The sequence below is a fragment of the Limanda limanda genome, chromosome 1 (genome assembly GCF_963576545.1).
Source record: "Limanda limanda chromosome 1, fLimLim1.1, whole genome shotgun sequence".
Lineage (NCBI taxonomy): Eukaryota > Metazoa > Chordata > Actinopteri > Pleuronectiformes > Pleuronectidae > Limanda > Limanda limanda.
Genome location: NC_083636.1, coordinates 33467436 through 33483799, shown reverse-complemented (window position 1 = coordinate 33483799; position 16364 = coordinate 33467436). Strand labels below are relative to the sequence as shown.

The following is a 16364-nucleotide window of genomic DNA, read 5'->3' as shown; positions in this document are numbered from 1 at the left end:
TAGATATGTCATTATTATCCTGTCAGGGTAAATAAGGGTTGTTTTTATTAAATCGCCGCTATAAATTAATCTTAATCCATTAATGGGTCTTTCAACAGCTCCAGCAAACAGATGGTCACACAAGAGTTGCTTAAATAAAGTTATCGTCGTGACCTGTTTCTGTTATCTGGAGAAATCAGGCTGCCATGACACGCTAACCTCTGTGACCCCCCTCTGTTGAACTTTGACACCACAGTGATCTGGAGGGCTCAGTTGCAAAGTGGAGACGTCCAGCGAGAAGGAGAAGAAGAGGAAGATGTGACAGCTGGAGAGAAGAGAATACAACTGCCGCTGAGGCACAAGCAACAACACAGAGGCTTGAGTTACCAGACAGATGCAGCTGAACATCTGTCACTTGTTACATTCAAGAAACTGAAGAAAAAAAGCTAAAGAAAGACTTTAGAGATAAAAGGGATGAATATAAATCAAATCAGTTTTTAAATAATGACCATGTTGTAATGTCATATTTCATCTCATTCACCGAATCAGTCATAAACCGATAAGTTATCATGTATTTTCTTCTCCTCCTACACTTATCAATACTCAACTCCAACAGATGAGGTTTCATTTTATTTATTGTCATTTTACATTGGAAAAGCAACTGTCAGTTATCCCCAACTGTACTTCCATTCACATATTGTAGCTCTTTATTTCTAGGTGATTAATGCTTATATTCTTACAAAACAAAAAGATTTCAGACACGATCTGTACACGCTATCCAAATCACCCCCCCCCCCTCCCTTCAGCCCATCTACTACAAATACGCTAAAATGGGAGCCAAGGTTTAGTGCAGTGTTGAAAACCTGTTCTCACTCACACTCACGCACACACACATAAGAAACAATCAACAGGTCGCATGTACACGTGGGAATAACATGCGTAGTGTCTGGACTCCTCACCTAAGACACACAAGGACACGTCTAAGCAGGTGTGCACTGTGGGTAATACAAGTAGGGCAGGCCGTTAAGGACAGATCTGAAAACTGGACAATTTAACTCGGGCCGCTATGTCTTAGAAAAAAAAGCAGGAAATGCTTCTGCCTGTAGAACCACTGTACAAAATAAAAGTGGGGTAATTCAAGTTTGACACTCCAAGACGTCTCTCACGTGGAAGATTTTAGTGACGAGGATGGTGTGCAGTGTTTTCATGGAACATCTGGAGGGGCAACAACCGGGGAGACTCTTTCATTCAGGAGGAGAAAAGTAAACACAAATCGGGTAACAAGGGATGAAATGTTCAGTCCCCCTCCCTCATCCATAAAGATGTGAAAAAAAGGACCCCACTCTATTATCTGTTTACCTTCAAATATCATCAGGACAAAAGCACATTTCATAACCGCTAGTTTTAAATAAATATATAGCTCAATTTCTTCAAAAAAATAACCTTAGAGCAAACTCCACAACACACACACACACCATAACCCTGCAGATGCAAGAAAATACCGCGAAGAAGACTGGAGCGTGTTAAAACCCAGCAAAGTAAGACTGACTGGAGGGATTCAGTGTGTCAAACCACAGAAGAAGAGCAGACTTTGGTAAAGATCATTTCTTCCTTTTTGTTCCCATGTGATCATTGAGGAACTGTCTTGAGAACACAGGATAATTCATTTCTCATCAGAAAAAAACAGTAGTTAATTTTTGTGATAATGGAAAAAGATGGACTTAAGTGCCAAATAATCGGGAACAGCTTCTAAAATAGTAACTTTGAAAATGCAGATTTTGTAGATGTCTAATCAAAGTGACTTAAAAATAACTAATGGGTGGAGAAAACCTTGGAAAAAAATTAAAGCCTTTACTTGGCAACTACTTTTATTACAGAACAGTGAAAATTTTTAACCCACCAGTTGATTAAATATGAAATTTAAAATTGCGTAATATGGCCCCTTTAAGAAGAGAACAGACATAACGTTAGTGCGGCCTGTAAACCACGTTAAGCATTTCAATGTCCTTCAGTACATATTGGCAGCAAATACACATACAAGCATACATACATACACAAACATACATACACACTCACTCTCTCACACCCACACTCAATACTGGAAGTGTGGTTCAATCAGTGAAATCTGTCTGATGCGTGTCGTGGTTTGCGGCGTGGAGAGTGCGACAAGACAGGGAGGTGGCGAAGGTGTCCGTGACCATGAAGACGGCGGCTGTGCACGCCAGAGGTCAGAGAGGGAGCGATACAGTGAAAAGGTCCATGTCCCATTGTACCAGCTTGAACGATGGGTACGGAATCCCCCGTTCGCACGGACGTCGCCGCACCCAAGCGGCCGGGTGGAGGAGCGGAAAAGTGGATGACGACAACTGTCCGTCTGTGACTGTGGTCCGAAGAAGCTTGTCCAGTTCAACAACAAGACGACTTGTTCCCCCTCACACACAAAACCATAGCAGCAGGTAGAGCTCGAGGGTGTGCCCCCCCTCGAGAAAAATAAAGACAAAAACAAACAAACGAAAATAATAATAATATTAATTAATAATAATAATACACTTTCCCCGTCATCCAAATGAAAAGCAAGCTATGGAGAACTACCAGTTCTGGGAAGCGGCCGATGTCTTTTTGCTTTATTCTTCTTTCCTCTCCTCAGTCTTCTTTACCCCCCGAATCCAATCAATCAAGCAACCAACATTGTCCTCTGTCGTTAGTCTCTCGCCAGCAAATTTCCCGTTTAGCCCTCCATATCTGCTTTCCTGCCAGAAGTCAAACCCAGACCCCCCCCACCCCAATTCTTCCCCCATCCTCTCCCAGGCGAGGATGAAGGCAGATCATCGTTCGGGCTCCGACTCCAGGGCCAGCACTCGCTTGCGCTCGCGACACTGCTTCTTGTGGGCGGGCCAGTCCCTCTGCTGGCACTGGGAGCCACAGTAGCGGGCCACCTGGCAGCGACCGCAGATGTTGAACTCCCGGAGCTGTGAGAAGACGAGGAACAATTTAGGATAAGAAAAAAATAACCGTGTGATTGGGATTAAAACGTTTGATTTTGTGACAAAAAGAATCATGCCGGTTTCACAAGATAGTTATAGTACATACCCTCCTCTCAATGAGTGAACAGGGAGGATAATGACACTCGTAGTAGGTGCAGGAGCACTCCTCTTCCTCCACCAGCTCCCCGTTAGCGTTGTAGTAGCGTGTGCGGCTTAGCTCCAGATACTGCTCCTCCACAGGGTCGGCCGGCACCTGCTGGATGGCCAGCCAGTACAGAGACTGCTCTCTGCACGGGTAAGGGAACACGAGAAGAAATATTACAGCAAAAACATAAACAGAAGTAGCAGTCATTGGAAAATCTATGTTGTGTGGAGGGAGGACGTGCAGCAGGGTGATACGGCACAGAACCTAGTGGAAGCCCGACAGTTCTTAAATACACGGATTAGGGAAAACACGAACAGACATGAGCAAATATTCAGTCAGTTAGAGCATTTGTTTTAAAGTACATGGGACGGGGAAAAAATACTGCAAATTTGTTTCTCTGAGAAATTATCTGTTTTTCTCAGGCACCGGAACAGGCCAGCCTGGGGCCCTTAATAAATCACACTGGTCTCATTTATGGAGAAAACTTGTGTTCCTACCTTTGTTTGCTGGAGATCTCCTCCGGTTTGGGGCTCCAGCCCACCGGCACCAGCCGCAGGTTGTCTAGCCGGTTGTCCACTGTCACAGAGTTGATGTGGATGACTTGGAAACTGGGTGCGATGCCTCCTCTGTGCTTCTCCCTGGGTCAAGACATGGATCCAGATGTTAAGTGTTTTCACTCATAAACCAACTGGAGCTCATTAGTGCTATAACATTGTTGTAGATGGCTACTGACACTGCACAGATTTATGGATGTGGTGATGGATGCTTGCTTCTACAAGACCATGAGACTTAAGTGGAAGAAAAGCATAAGCTACTTTTCTCACCCTACAAAAGATAAATGATAACATTCACAGCAACCAATCAGCAAATGGAAAAAAAAATGACACACCACTTCTCCAATCACACAGATGAGTTTTGCAAAATTCCGACTTATTGCGAACGTTTGTGATAGCTGAAAGAAGTTATCTTGGATGGCAGAGGGGGAGGCAGCCTCCGTTTTTTAGTTGATCACAACCACAACAATCCCTCAAGGACAATTCCAAGGAGAGATGTTTGCCTGCCCAGTCGGTTGACTGGAGATACTCTAACAAAATAATCTGTGTATCATGAACTTGAATGAAGAATGAACTTACCACAGCAGCTCGTGCAGCGGCCTCCCTGCCCAGCGGCCTTTACCGATGTCAAAGGCGTAGGCAAAGATCTTAGCTCCGTTGCCATCTGCATCTACCTCCATGCGCGCCTAGGATTTGAATATAAAAGTTTACTATCAGAAAAGAGGTCAAAGCAAACACAACAATAACTTTACAGATGAATGGATTTACCTCAAAGGCATAGTTCTCCACAAGCGGGATGTCCTGCTCGTCAATTAGTGTGTATTTTGTCTGGAATGAGAAAGTTTAGAGATTAGATATACCCCTAAGAAGCACAACTCCTACAAGAGCAGCATATTGTCTTATTTAACACTATGCCAATATTTAAAAAAACTTTACAAGAGGCGCAGCCAGTGTGAGAACCATATAAACTCATAAAATAGCATAACAGCATATGAGCAACATGCTGAGTCTCCCTTCTCATAAACAACCATGTGTATTTAAAACTTTCACCTCTGGGCATTCATAAATAGATGAGATGTTTAGAGCCTTTTACCCAAATAACTACACATTAAATAAATAAAATCAAGTCAATACTTCCCGAGGGGGATTTGTGCCTAATGTGTAACCACATCCAGCAAAGACCATACAGAACTGTGCACAGTTTAACTAGTTGACACAGAAACAGCACAACTTCTCAAGGGTGGCCTGTTTACAGAGACCAGCCACTGAGGGGATGTTCACGTTTTCCTATTAGGGAACTTGCAGTTTGAGTCACAGTTGTGAACAGACATAAAAAAAGATGGGGTTTCTCTTTTGAGTATCACTTATCTCCATATCATCAAAAAGCAAATAAGCAGAATCGACCTGGTGGAACCAACCAAACCGCATGCATCATCAAAAGTCCGACACCAACCACATTTGGAGTCGAGATGCAACAAATTCTTATACAAAGGAGCAACTGGTTTCATCCACTTCCGAGCAGCCTGGGCTGTGTTACTGGGACATGATGACAGCCCCGTGGAGCAGGGTTCAACTCATGATGCTGTCCACAAACCAAAAGGTCGAAACGTGACACTGCTGCAACCAGGAAAGTGTGTCGATCTAAAAAGGACCATCGGTGACGCCGTGTGAAGTAGATTTGCGAGAGCAGCTTAGGACCAGTGTCCCTGCGCAGGTGGGCGAACTGCACTGGTCTGCTCCGTGTCTCCCCAGTGGGAGAGTCTTGTGACACCAGCAGCCAGGAGCGGTTCTGTCCTCTGCGACACTTGCGTCGTTTTTAAATCAGATAAAAATAATAACAACAACACAACGCAGGTTCACAGCCACAGTTGCTGAGCCGTGTGTGTGTGTGTTGTGTTGCCGGTGCTTTGTCACGTTGCACAAAAGAATCAGTTGATGGAGCGTGGCGATGGCTTCCTCAGCCCGTGTAATCCACATCACAGCTAGCGTGGCTCAGCTAGCTCCACCCGCCGAGAAGCAACCCGAGCCCCCGCCGCCGAGCTAACACCCGCCCGCCCCGGTTCTACCGCAGCCGACACCGGGAAGGACACACAACACACACTGCGTGGACCCCGAGACGCTATTTCACCGTTAAACGTTAGCCAACATAGCTAATGTGCTAGCTAGCGTTAGCTTCGCAGCGACACTGTGCGGCGGCGGAGGAACAGAGGAGCAGCCTGGCTCGGCTCGGCACGGCCGGCTTCTCTAATCCGCTCCAAAGCGGCTAAAATCGGCGCCGTTTAACTGCTCCCGCGTCGGCGAAGCCTCGATAAACATCGACGCGGGAGACGAGCGGAGACTCCCCGGCTCCAGAGGTCTGTTCGGCGGCGTGTTGTGTGCTCCCCGCGGGCCCTCCCCCGGCCGCACATGGCAGCCTGAGATCCGGCTCTCACCTTCCCGGCCACACGGCCGAGCCGCACGATGCCCAGCTTGAAGTCCGACATCGGGAGGCACGGAGAGCGGCTCCGGGTCCGACCTGCACGTCGCTGGGGTCTCAGCCTCGCGGGGCAGCCCCTCGGTGGGTGAGGACCGGTCGGGTGATCGGGAGACTCCGGGTCTGTCCGGCAGCAGCAGCCCAGCCTCGGTGACACACACACCGCAGGAGAGCCGAGCTGCTGAGGAGGGGGCGGGGCGCGACCAGCCGCTAGACGCTGCGTCCAATCAAAAGCGACGCTGGGTTTTTTAACTCCACACGCACGATGGCGCCGTCCAATGGGAAACGAGTATCTCCGAGAAGCCTCTGTTTTAGGCGCTACGTCATCACACTCTCGTGACCACGTCCGTCCATTTTCCCGCGAAATGTTTGATGCTGGGTGGGATCACGGACCTTCATTAAAATGATCACACAGGACGTCACCCTTCATGACGTCTGCTGTGGATTTGGGCCTGACGCAGGGCTGAGGGAATGTGTCTCTACATCACACACTCTGCTTTGTTTAACTGTATGTACACCAGCCATAACCAAGAGTTTCAAAGTTCAGTGCAGATGACAAGAATATTGCATTTTTTTCTGATCTATTCACGTGGGCTTAATTGATGCTGATTTTCAATTGGCTATGTGGTGTTATTTCTTTGTATAGCAAACCAATCACGTTTCAAAGTCATATCTCCCTGCATTTAAAGCAATAATAATAAAAACCTGTTAAATATCGATTGTGGGTAAGGAAAGTAGTTTGTAAATCAGATGTATACATCGATGCCTGGGAACACTGATTATTCTTATCTTGCCAGTAATGTTTTCTGAACTTTAGAAACACCAATCATAGCCAAGGCACATTACCATTCAGGTCCAAGTGCCCTGCTATGTTTGTGTTGCTTCTATGGGGTATGGCATCTTGTATTTATGTAATTATTTTAGGGAAGAATGTAACTTCCACTTCCAAACATGACAGCGGGCCACTGGGGCTCCATGACTATTAAGCTATAAATCCTGCTCCTAATATTCACCCTGATAAAAACACGATGTAAATGTAAAATCAGGTGGGGGAACGCCAGTCAAATTATTTGAGCACAATCAGTGCATTGAAGAGTAAAGTCCTTCTTGGTAAAAAGGAAACCTGCAAATAAAATGAGTAAATACGTGGAAGAAACACAATGATCCACATTTATATCCACATTAGCAGCAGTGGGTGAACTGGGGATGTGCAATGAATGAAATGCGACCAATGTTTGGGACATGGAGGCTCACCAAGCTTCATCTTAAGGCATCTTACTATGTGCATTCATCTAATGTTCTTCAGAGCCTGACTTCAGTAATGTGCACAACAACATTTTGAATAAAAAATACCGGCACATCTGTTCAGTGTTGAGGAATTCATGGTTCAGTCAGTGAAGTGGTTGAGCTCCCTCTGGAGGGGAAGAGATGTATTACGGAGAGTAAAGGGGTGGATTAGGATGATCATCAGTCAACACCAGGTTTAAACTGGTGTTAGCACAGCAAACTCATATTGCCCATCATCAGTGAAGTGGTGTTTCCAGATCAATCCTTTTGAAAAATGTAAATGTGTATAAATGGTCTGGAATCATAACCATCTCAACACCTCTATCTACTTTCACCACTTTACTTAGCATACTTTTATTAGTTTATTTAGGATCATTATAGAATAATTGGAGGCAAATCAGTGTATGATTAAAAATGAGTTATATCTAGTTTAAAAGTAGGCTGATATATTTTTTACACCATTACGATGAACAGTCAAAAACATCTCTGCAGTCATTTTTTTCAGACTAAACATAGAAGGTGGGTAAATATAATTACGTAGCAAGCAGGGACTTATTATATTGTATTTCATAATATAATATTAATGGAAATAATTACCTGCAACATGTAAGACAAATTAATTGAAAAAGATGCAATAATGTAAATTTAAAAGAGATGTCAAGACTACTTGGGGAATATCAGCATTTCATCAGACACGTAACATAATTTTGTGTTCTTTTAAATACTGATCATTTCCCCTATTTTTCCTGCCTCCCTGTCAAGATGGATACCAGTGAGACCTGTGTTCAGACCTCTCTTCCCAACACAAACACGGGAACCTCTTATTTGACACACGATCTGATCACCTGCACTATAGGTTTTGTCTTTACTAGATTTACCATTGACAAAACAGCCTTTCATGACAGTGAAACAATGGTACCCCTGTGTACTACTGTTCCCGTTTCAAAGTGAAATGTGTGGAAACCCACCCAAGGCATGATTCTGTCAATAACTGCTATATCAAGTTACCCACAGTCGGGGGGCTGGGAGGAGTGGAAGATGTGTTAATTCCTTGTGCTTTGAATTTTTTTGACTTTGGAGTTTTTTCCTCTCAAACTTACAAGAAATCTTTGATCTTAGCTCAGTGTGAGAAGTGACTCCAGATGAGGATACATCTTTTATGGGATATCTTTATTTTCTTTAGTTTTATATGACACTAATTTCACTATCAGCAGAGTGTTTCTACATATATTTATTGCTACATCTTTGTGGTGCCACACCCGACACATCAACACCTCCAGCTTCCACCAGACTACACAGATTATTTATTCGAGGAGATTAATTTTCCTCTCAGGATCCTCTCAACACCCAGTGTCTGGAGCTTCTCCAGACACTGGGTGTTGCTCATTATTGCTTAACAGAAATGTCTTCTCTCTGAGGTGTGCCACAATTCTCATCCCTGGCTTTACTCATGATGAAACAGCAACAACATGAGTATCTAAGACAATGATCCACCCTGGAAAATGTAATCATACTCAGTTTTCTTCCGACAAACATTGGTGTCTTTGAATATGAGACTACTTTAAGGGCACACAAAACATCTTATAGTCAGAAAAATGGAAATTTAAATCCATTCTCAAAGTGTAAACACACACACACACACACACACACACACACACACACACACACACACACAATCCATATCACTCTAAGTTTCAAGTGTGACAAGTTTTGTCTAACATGGAGATCAATGTGGAATTTTTAACCATTGGTATTGCATACAGGTGTCTTATATCTCACCAAAGATATGTATATTACTTACAGACACAGTATAATCCTATAGAGTTTTATGCGTTAAAAGTTTGTATTTATTTTGTATCTATGTCAGTTTAACTTATTTGTTTAGAAAGATCATTGATGCAAAGAAAACGTAAACAACCTCACAATATGTTAATTAGACATAGAGTTGTTCTATGTTAAACACTCAACACAATATAACAATTATAAGGACTGCTGCATTAATGTTCATAATATCATTACACTTATCCTTGGCCACTGCACTTTACTTGTAACATTTCATACAAACCACTACAGTGAAAACGTGTATATAATGTACATACTCAGCATTTAATCTTAATTGTGTTTTTTTTTAATTCTATTGAGACCTTACTTTTGTTAAGTATGTAGCATGTCCTAAAGTTTACAGGCAAATTAATCGGGATTGATGTAGATAACCCTGGTTATCCTGGTTTGGTGTTGAGATTACCCTCATCGATGCTGCTAAAACCTTTAATCCTGATGATGTTTTCTTACACTTGACATCTATTGCACTTCTGTCCGTCCTGGGAGAGGGATCCCTCACATGTGGCTCTCTCTGAGGTTTCTACATATTTTTACCTGTTAAAAAGGTTTTTAGTAGTTTTTCCTTACTCTTGTTGAGGGTTAAGGACAGAGGATGTCACACAATGTTAAAGCCCTATGAGACGAATTGTGATTTGTGAATGTGGGCTATACAAATAAAACTTGATTGATTGATTGATTGATAACAAAAGTTAAATAAAGCAAAAGAAAGTCAGTGAAACTTTGAGTGCAGTGCATCAGGTTACTTTATTTAAGTGACTTGGTTTAAGAGGCTAAAATCATGAAAAACAGGGAAAGAACGACAGTTTACTGTAGGATATCTATTAGATATTATATTAGATATATATTTATCATATATATGTTATATTTATGTTATATATAAGACTGTGTTTCCCTGTTTGTGACAAGGACACATTTGTTAACAGTAGCCTCTGACGCCAAGGTGCGACCGGGGAAGAGGCAGTGGAGCAGAGAGCCTTGTCCCTGCAGCTCTGACCTCTGGTGCTGGCGCTACTTCCGTGTTCCGCTCACCTGCTGCACCGGTGTGAAGGTGCGACTCCCCCCCACTGCACCTGCTGCTTTATTACCGCGTCATGTCGGAGCAGCTGGTAACATGTGAGCTAACGTGCTCCGGCTCAGCGAGGGAACCCCCGGGGGATCCTCCGAGGAGGGAGAGCTCGAACATGGACCGGGAACAGCCCATTTTCTCCGTGTTGATCGGCGGTGCCAAGGACCGGACGGCGGCGGCGGCGGCGGTGGAGGAGGGGGACACCGCGGTGAGGAGCTCCGGTGGAGGAGCCGGCGGTGGAGGAGCAGCTTCTCCCTCCGCCACCTCCGACACCGAGTCCGGGATCTTCTCCGGTGAGTGTGAGCTCTGCGTGGAGCACGAGTCCGAGCTCGACTGGTTCTGCGGCACCGAGCAGAAGCTCATCTGCTCCCACTGCGCCATCGTCGGCCCCTGCCACGGACACACCGTGACCCCCCTGGCCAAAAGGGTCTCAGCCATCCGGGTGAGTGTGTGGACCGGGGATCGAACATGTCCATAATGTGGTCCCTCTTCTGTTGTCATATTGTGATGACATTGTCTGATTGTAAGTTTGAGGGCAGAGGCAGATCTAGGAATTTTCTAAATGGGGGCAATAAAGGGGGGAGGGGGGCCCATAAAGGGGGCCACAATTTACACAGAATCATATGTGCCACATCCAGGCTCAATGCCGCTGAGAGGAAGTTGACACAGTTTTGTTATCGCCTATTACACCTGATCTATAACATTCTAACATTGCAACAAACGATCCTAGTTACGTTCCACATTTGTGCATCAGATAGGCTACACAGAAAATAAACTTATTGTTCTAAAACTCTTATCAAATCTTTTTAAATACATGCTACCATGCAACTCTAAAAATATTATTTGAAAAAGTGAAACTAAATAAAACTTTTAAAGTAAACATTTTCCCCCTTGTAGTTACACTCCTTGCCAATAGGTGGTGCTGCAGCCCTCTCAGCTTTGATCGGCTTTACACATTACCGAAGATATTTTGGAAACAAAAAACTGAAAATAAAATTTGTATTGTTTATTGTTGGTATTCTTCATAAGTTTTTCTTAAAGACTACTGACAGGTAGGTAGGATCACTTAGGTAGGGGCCAATCAGATTACGACTTTTGGCCCTTTGGCCGTTGGATCAACCCTTGACTGGGGGTAGTAAAAATAACCCATGATGGTTACTTACTAAAATTAATACAGATCCTATCATGTATTTCATTATTTAAGTCATCGACTTGATTTTCCAGTCTCAAGTTGAACTTTCTATTATGATAGATATTGCAGGATCAACATGAAAAAACATGGATCTGCCCATTTCAGCCCCTGTGTTAATGACGGCAGCTGATAATAAGCCAAGTGTGCTCATGAATAACGTGTGGGGATTGTGTGAAAAATATTCGACAGCGTTATATGTGTTAACTTCATCATCCTTTCTTGGGTGTGTCATGTTTGTCATGTGGCTCTGATTCCACTTCATGGTATTTGAAAATACAGGATATTCTTGTTGTGTTTCCAACTGATTATTTTTCAGTGTTTAGGTGTGTGTGTGTGTGTGTGTGTGTGTGTGTGTGTGTGTGTGTGTGTGTGTGTGTGTGTGTGTGTGTGTGTGTGTGTGTGTGTGTGTGTGTGTGTGTGTGTGTGTGTGTGTGCGTGCGTGCGTGCGTGCGTGCGTGCGTGCGTGCGTGCGTGCGTGCGTGCGTGCGTGCGTGCGTGCGTGCGTGCGTGCGTGCGTGCGCGCGCGCGCGCGTGCGTGCGTTTACACTTCCCTCTGGCAGACAGACAATGGATTTAAATGTCCATTCTCTGACTATAAGATGTTTTGTTGTGTTTTCCCTAGAATGAAATGGTGGATGTGTGTGAGAAAATGCAGCTGCAGGCGCTGAGGATGGAACGGTTCATTGACCAGACGCTGACAGTCAAAGAGCAAAAGCTCCAGGTGAGAAACACCTTTATACTCCACTCTCGTTCAACCACACACAGTAAAACAATAATAATCACAAAGACACTGTTAATGAGACACGTTAATAAGTGGTGCCCACACTGTGTCTCAAGTGTTGACATAGGGTGGCTCATATTTATGATCAAGTCACATGGGACAACCCAATTGTGCGTTTTGTGGACACGTGGGGAGTTTGTGTCTGTGGATTATCTGCTCTCTAACAAGACTTGTTGGATTAGGGCTGCAACAACGCACCATTTTCCCTAACAATTAATCTGAAGAGAGTTTCATATGATCACTCAATGTATTGTTTAGTGTTTAAAATAGTGAAAAATACCACAGGCTCCAATCAGCTGTTCCAAAAATTATCAGTTTGCAATGTTACAAAGCAGAGAAATGCAGAATATTTTCACATTTAAATAGACTTGTTTTAATCAACTCATCCATTATTGGATGAATCACTTCAGCACTAAGAGAGGATAAGAATTCATAGTTGTAAAGGATCATGCTCCTTGAGTCTAAAATGTTCTGATATTTGATAACATTTTTATTATTGGCTTACGTGTGATATCAGATCTTTTGAACATTTCTGAGATGAGTTGCACTTGTAAATCGATTAGTAAGATAATAAGAGAATTTGGTCACTATTAACATATACCTTGAAATAATCAGTAACCATATTGTGTTTGCTGATTTTGTCAATTTATCACCACAATGCAACGAAGCAAAGATTGTCTCCCTTTCACTGCACCTATACTTATCAACCTCTGTCAACAGAATGGGTCTGCAGAGGTCAGACATGCTGAGTGGGCATGTGTAGTGTAACAGGTAACAGAGCAAACCAGACTTTAATCAGACAGCCGAGAAAAACAAATCCCACCTTCAGGACAAAGCCGCCAACCTAATATGTTTCTGTGGCAGAAAAAAAAAAAGGAACTTGGTGACATTGCAGGATTACAGAAGTGTGTAACGTCATTAACGACTTCTGTGAATCAAGTGTTTGTTTGGTTCCTTCCCCTTAGTCTGGTCTTTAACATTTCTCTTTCTCTCCCGGCCTCTTTCTGCAGGCATCGGCGAGCAGGGCGAGGGAGCATGTGCTGGCTCAGGTCAGCGCAGCTCGGGAAGCCCTGGAGGAGGAGGAGCAGCGTCTGCTGGAGGAGGTGCAGAGGGAGGAGGAGCGGGTGGAGCAGTGTCTCCTCACCCAGAGGGCCCACTGGAGCCAGGCCCTGGTGAATCTGTCTCAAACACGCTCACGTCTGGTGCACACGCTCACTCACACTCCCGATACACAGCTAGTGGTAAGAGAGTGGGGTAGCTGCTGCATGAAGGGGAAGTCCAGGGTTAGGTTTATTGAAGTACAGAGGAAATAGTTTCCTGATAATGGCTGTAAATTACTCAATTACATTAATGTCCCGGAGAGTAATCTGTCGTTTCCTGTCTCGTCTTTCAGACTAGCGTCCAGGACATAGTTGAAAGGTAATATTTCCTCACATGAGAGGCTTGTGAATATTTTCATTATTGGCTCAGGACGTACCAGAGAGGTAATATGTCTTCTCCTCTCTGTGTTTGTGTGTGTTTGTGTCAGGGTGGAGGAGGCAGAAGGGGTCGGGGAGCCCTGCGACACAGAGCAACTCAACCTGAACCCAGGCTGCAGTGACAGCAAGCTGCTGAGAGGTCTGTGGGCCACGGCCGTGCTGCTCGGTCCAAACGGTTAGTCAATCTGTGGGAATACATCACAAATAGCAACACATGTATTCGACAACACTGTCCTAATGTAGCTTGCTTTAGAGCTAGAAGCAGCAGTGATAGAAGCAGCGTACAGCAACAAAACATTGTGACAAGACTGAGAGATATTTCACCTCAGGAGAATCAAACGTTGCACAAAAATCAAAATTATGTAAATTATGAGAAATTCCTGGATGGAGCACAAGCATGATAAATGTAGCAGGAGTTCAACTGTTATGCAGCAGTTAATGACAAACCCTCATATGTATATTCATAATCTTCTTCCCACAGCTCATGGATCATCGTCTTTAAAGTTTGACGGGCGCACAGTGAGCCCGCTCCTGTCCCTGTCTGAGGACTCCTGCACTTTGACCTTCCTCCTCAAAAAAACTCGCCAATCGCCTCTCTACGACCCGGCACGATTCGACTGTTGGCCCAATGCGCTGGGTTCCCTGTCCGTGTTCTCCGGCACCCACAGCTGGATGGTGGACGTGGGCCAATGTGGCGCCTTCAAGGTCGGGGTCTGCTACGCCTCTCTGGAACGCAAAGGCTCCGGGAACAACGCGCGGCTCGGTTACAACGCTCAGTCCTGGGTGTTGTCTCGCTATGACGGGGACTACTCCTTCTGCCACGCGGGGGAGAAGGTTCCCCTGCAGGTGGTGAGGACCCCCAAGAGGATCGGCGTGCTGCTAGACTGGCCAAGTCAGACGCTGTTGTTTTACGAGCCGGACTCCTGCACCTTGCTGCACTGCATCACGCAACACTTCAGCGCCCCGCTGCTGCTGGCGTGTGCCGTGACTGACCGCAGCATCACCATAGTACACTGACTCTCCTCAAGGACAAACAAATACTAAATGACTTTAAAGATGTGAAGAAAAGCAAGGAGGTTTGTTTTATCTCTAGCCTTTTTCTATTTCTTCTTCCGTCTTGTTAGAGATTCTTTTTTACTGGTTGTGATAATTTATCTGTTGATCATATAATACAGTAGTTGTGCTATTGTGACAGTGATTGTTTTTTATAACGTTTTTTTTATAAGATTCTTTATATAATCACTTTGATCTGTTTAATGTTATAGAAAATATTGATTACACTGGTTGATCCAGGACTTCTGTATATGTTATGTGGCATATTCTCAGTAAACTGATCACTTTAAGTTGACTGTTCGATTTTCTGATTCTGCAAAAGACAGTTATGTTAAGACAAAGTTGTTATTTTGTCATTTGTTTCATTAATATAACATTTTCTTTTGCCTGCAGTTACATGGCACTCTGCAGGAAGACATGTGAACAGAATGATTGTAACTCATAAATACTACTTCTCATTCAGTTTTGTGTCAATCTGAAAATAAAAGTTTGAGGTTGGTGTTCCTTGTTTACAAAAACCTGTAACTTTGATTTCCCCGTCTCAAAGTTATATTTTATATTTTTTCTTCAGCATTAATAAGAAGGGGCAGTGAGGGTGTGAAGGTTAGAGAAACAGGCCTGTGAATACTAGGTTGCAAGAATAAACCAGAAATGGTTCACATATGCACATATAAAAACAAAAAGGAAATTACATTAAGGATAAACACACAACTGGCCAAAATGAAAGTGCACAGAGCTTGCAAAGAAATTGTGTTTTTTTAACTTTGCAACATTCCAGATATTTTTTGTACCATCTACAAATATGCCATAAAAATCTGGGTAATAATATAAAAAGTACTGAGCTAAGTCAATTATCGTCCTCAAACTCTGCCTTTTTTCATATATTTGGAAAGCCAACTTTATATTTTCTTATGTTGGTTGTGGAGTTCTTCTGAACAACTTCAGAGAAGTAAATATCAACACGTAGTTTATGCATAAAACCACTAGAGGGCGGCGAAGTCAAAGGTAACCTTCAGGACCGACAGGATAAATATGAAGCACTGACACATCATGTAAAATAAGCAAATAAAATATTAGGTGGAAACGTTCCTCCAGGACCATGGACAGTTACAAGTGCTGATAATAACACACTTAGGGACACATGTGTGACACTTTTTCAATGATAATAAACTGACAAGTGTAAATTGAGAGCCACAATAAAGCATTAAATAGAAGAACTGAAACTGGCACTGCGGTGAAACCGGAAAAAAATCCAACATTATGGTGATTTTTCCCGACTCATGATCAGTTATTTAATATCATGGTCATTAACCTACGAGTTCAGTGCAGCCTTTGCAGAAAAACAGAACTGTTGCTTTTAAATGTGTGGTCACAATGTGAATTTAATATCCTCAGGATAGACATGTGATCAGGAATAAACCTCGGGTGCAGCAGTGTGATGTGTGCATGACTGAAATAGCCCAGTCATACCGGCCATGTTTCCCTCGGCAGTCTATCAAAAGCACTTCTACTGAAATGTGATAAAGCAAT

General features: G+C 43.7%; 2 protein-coding genes across 2 annotated transcripts; one reads left to right on the top strand and one right to left on the bottom strand.

Annotated features, from left to right (window-relative positions):
* Nucleotides 1-1829: 1829 nt before the first annotated feature.
* zmynd19 (zinc finger, MYND-type containing 19) lies at nt 1830-6286 on the bottom strand. Its single transcript, XM_061070246.1, has 6 exons — nt 6095-6286; nt 4431-4490; nt 4242-4348; nt 3606-3746; nt 3070-3250; nt 1830-2948 (listed from the first exon to the last, which is right to left on the bottom strand). Exons 1-6 carry the CDS (start codon nt 6143-6145, stop codon nt 2805-2807), a joined length of 684 nt encoding a protein of 227 aa, XP_060926229.1. The 5' UTR covers nt 6146-6286; the 3' UTR covers nt 1830-2804.
* Nucleotides 6287-10355: 4069 nt separating this feature from the next.
* On the top strand, nt 10356-14803 carry bspry (B-box and SPRY domain containing). The gene is made up of 6 exons (XM_061074506.1): nt 10356-10772; nt 12145-12243; nt 13314-13544; nt 13697-13722; nt 13832-13956; nt 14263-14803. Exons 1-6 carry the CDS (start codon nt 10356-10358, stop codon nt 14796-14798), a joined length of 1434 nt encoding a protein of 477 aa, XP_060930489.1. The 3' UTR covers nt 14799-14803.
* The last annotated feature ends 1561 nt before the right edge of the window (nt 14804-16364 follow it).

Excerpts from the sequence above, each read along its gene's own strand:
- zmynd19 (XM_061070246.1), bottom strand. The coding sequence starts at position 6,145 with ATGTCGGACTTCAAGCTGGGCATCGTGCGGCTCGGCCGTGTGGCCGGG. Across the intron at positions 4,349-4,430 it reads TGGAGAACTATGCCTTTGAG|GCGCGCATGGAGGTAGATGC; the intron begins GTAAATCCATTC and ends TTCAAATCCTAG. Across the intron at positions 3,747-4,241 it reads CCGCTGCACGAGCTGCTGTG|GGAGAAGCACAGAGGAGGCA; the intron begins GTAAGTTCATTC and ends GTCTTGACCCAG.
- bspry (XM_061074506.1), top strand. The coding sequence starts at position 10,356 with ATGTCGGAGCAGCTGGTAACATGTGAGCTAACGTGCTCCGGCTCAGCG. Across the intron at positions 12,244-13,313 it reads TCAAAGAGCAAAAGCTCCAG|GCATCGGCGAGCAGGGCGAG; the intron begins GTGAGAAACACC and ends CTCTTTCTGCAG. Across the intron at positions 13,723-13,831 it reads GTCCAGGACATAGTTGAAAG|GGTGGAGGAGGCAGAAGGGG; the intron begins GTAATATTTCCT and ends TGTTTGTGTCAG.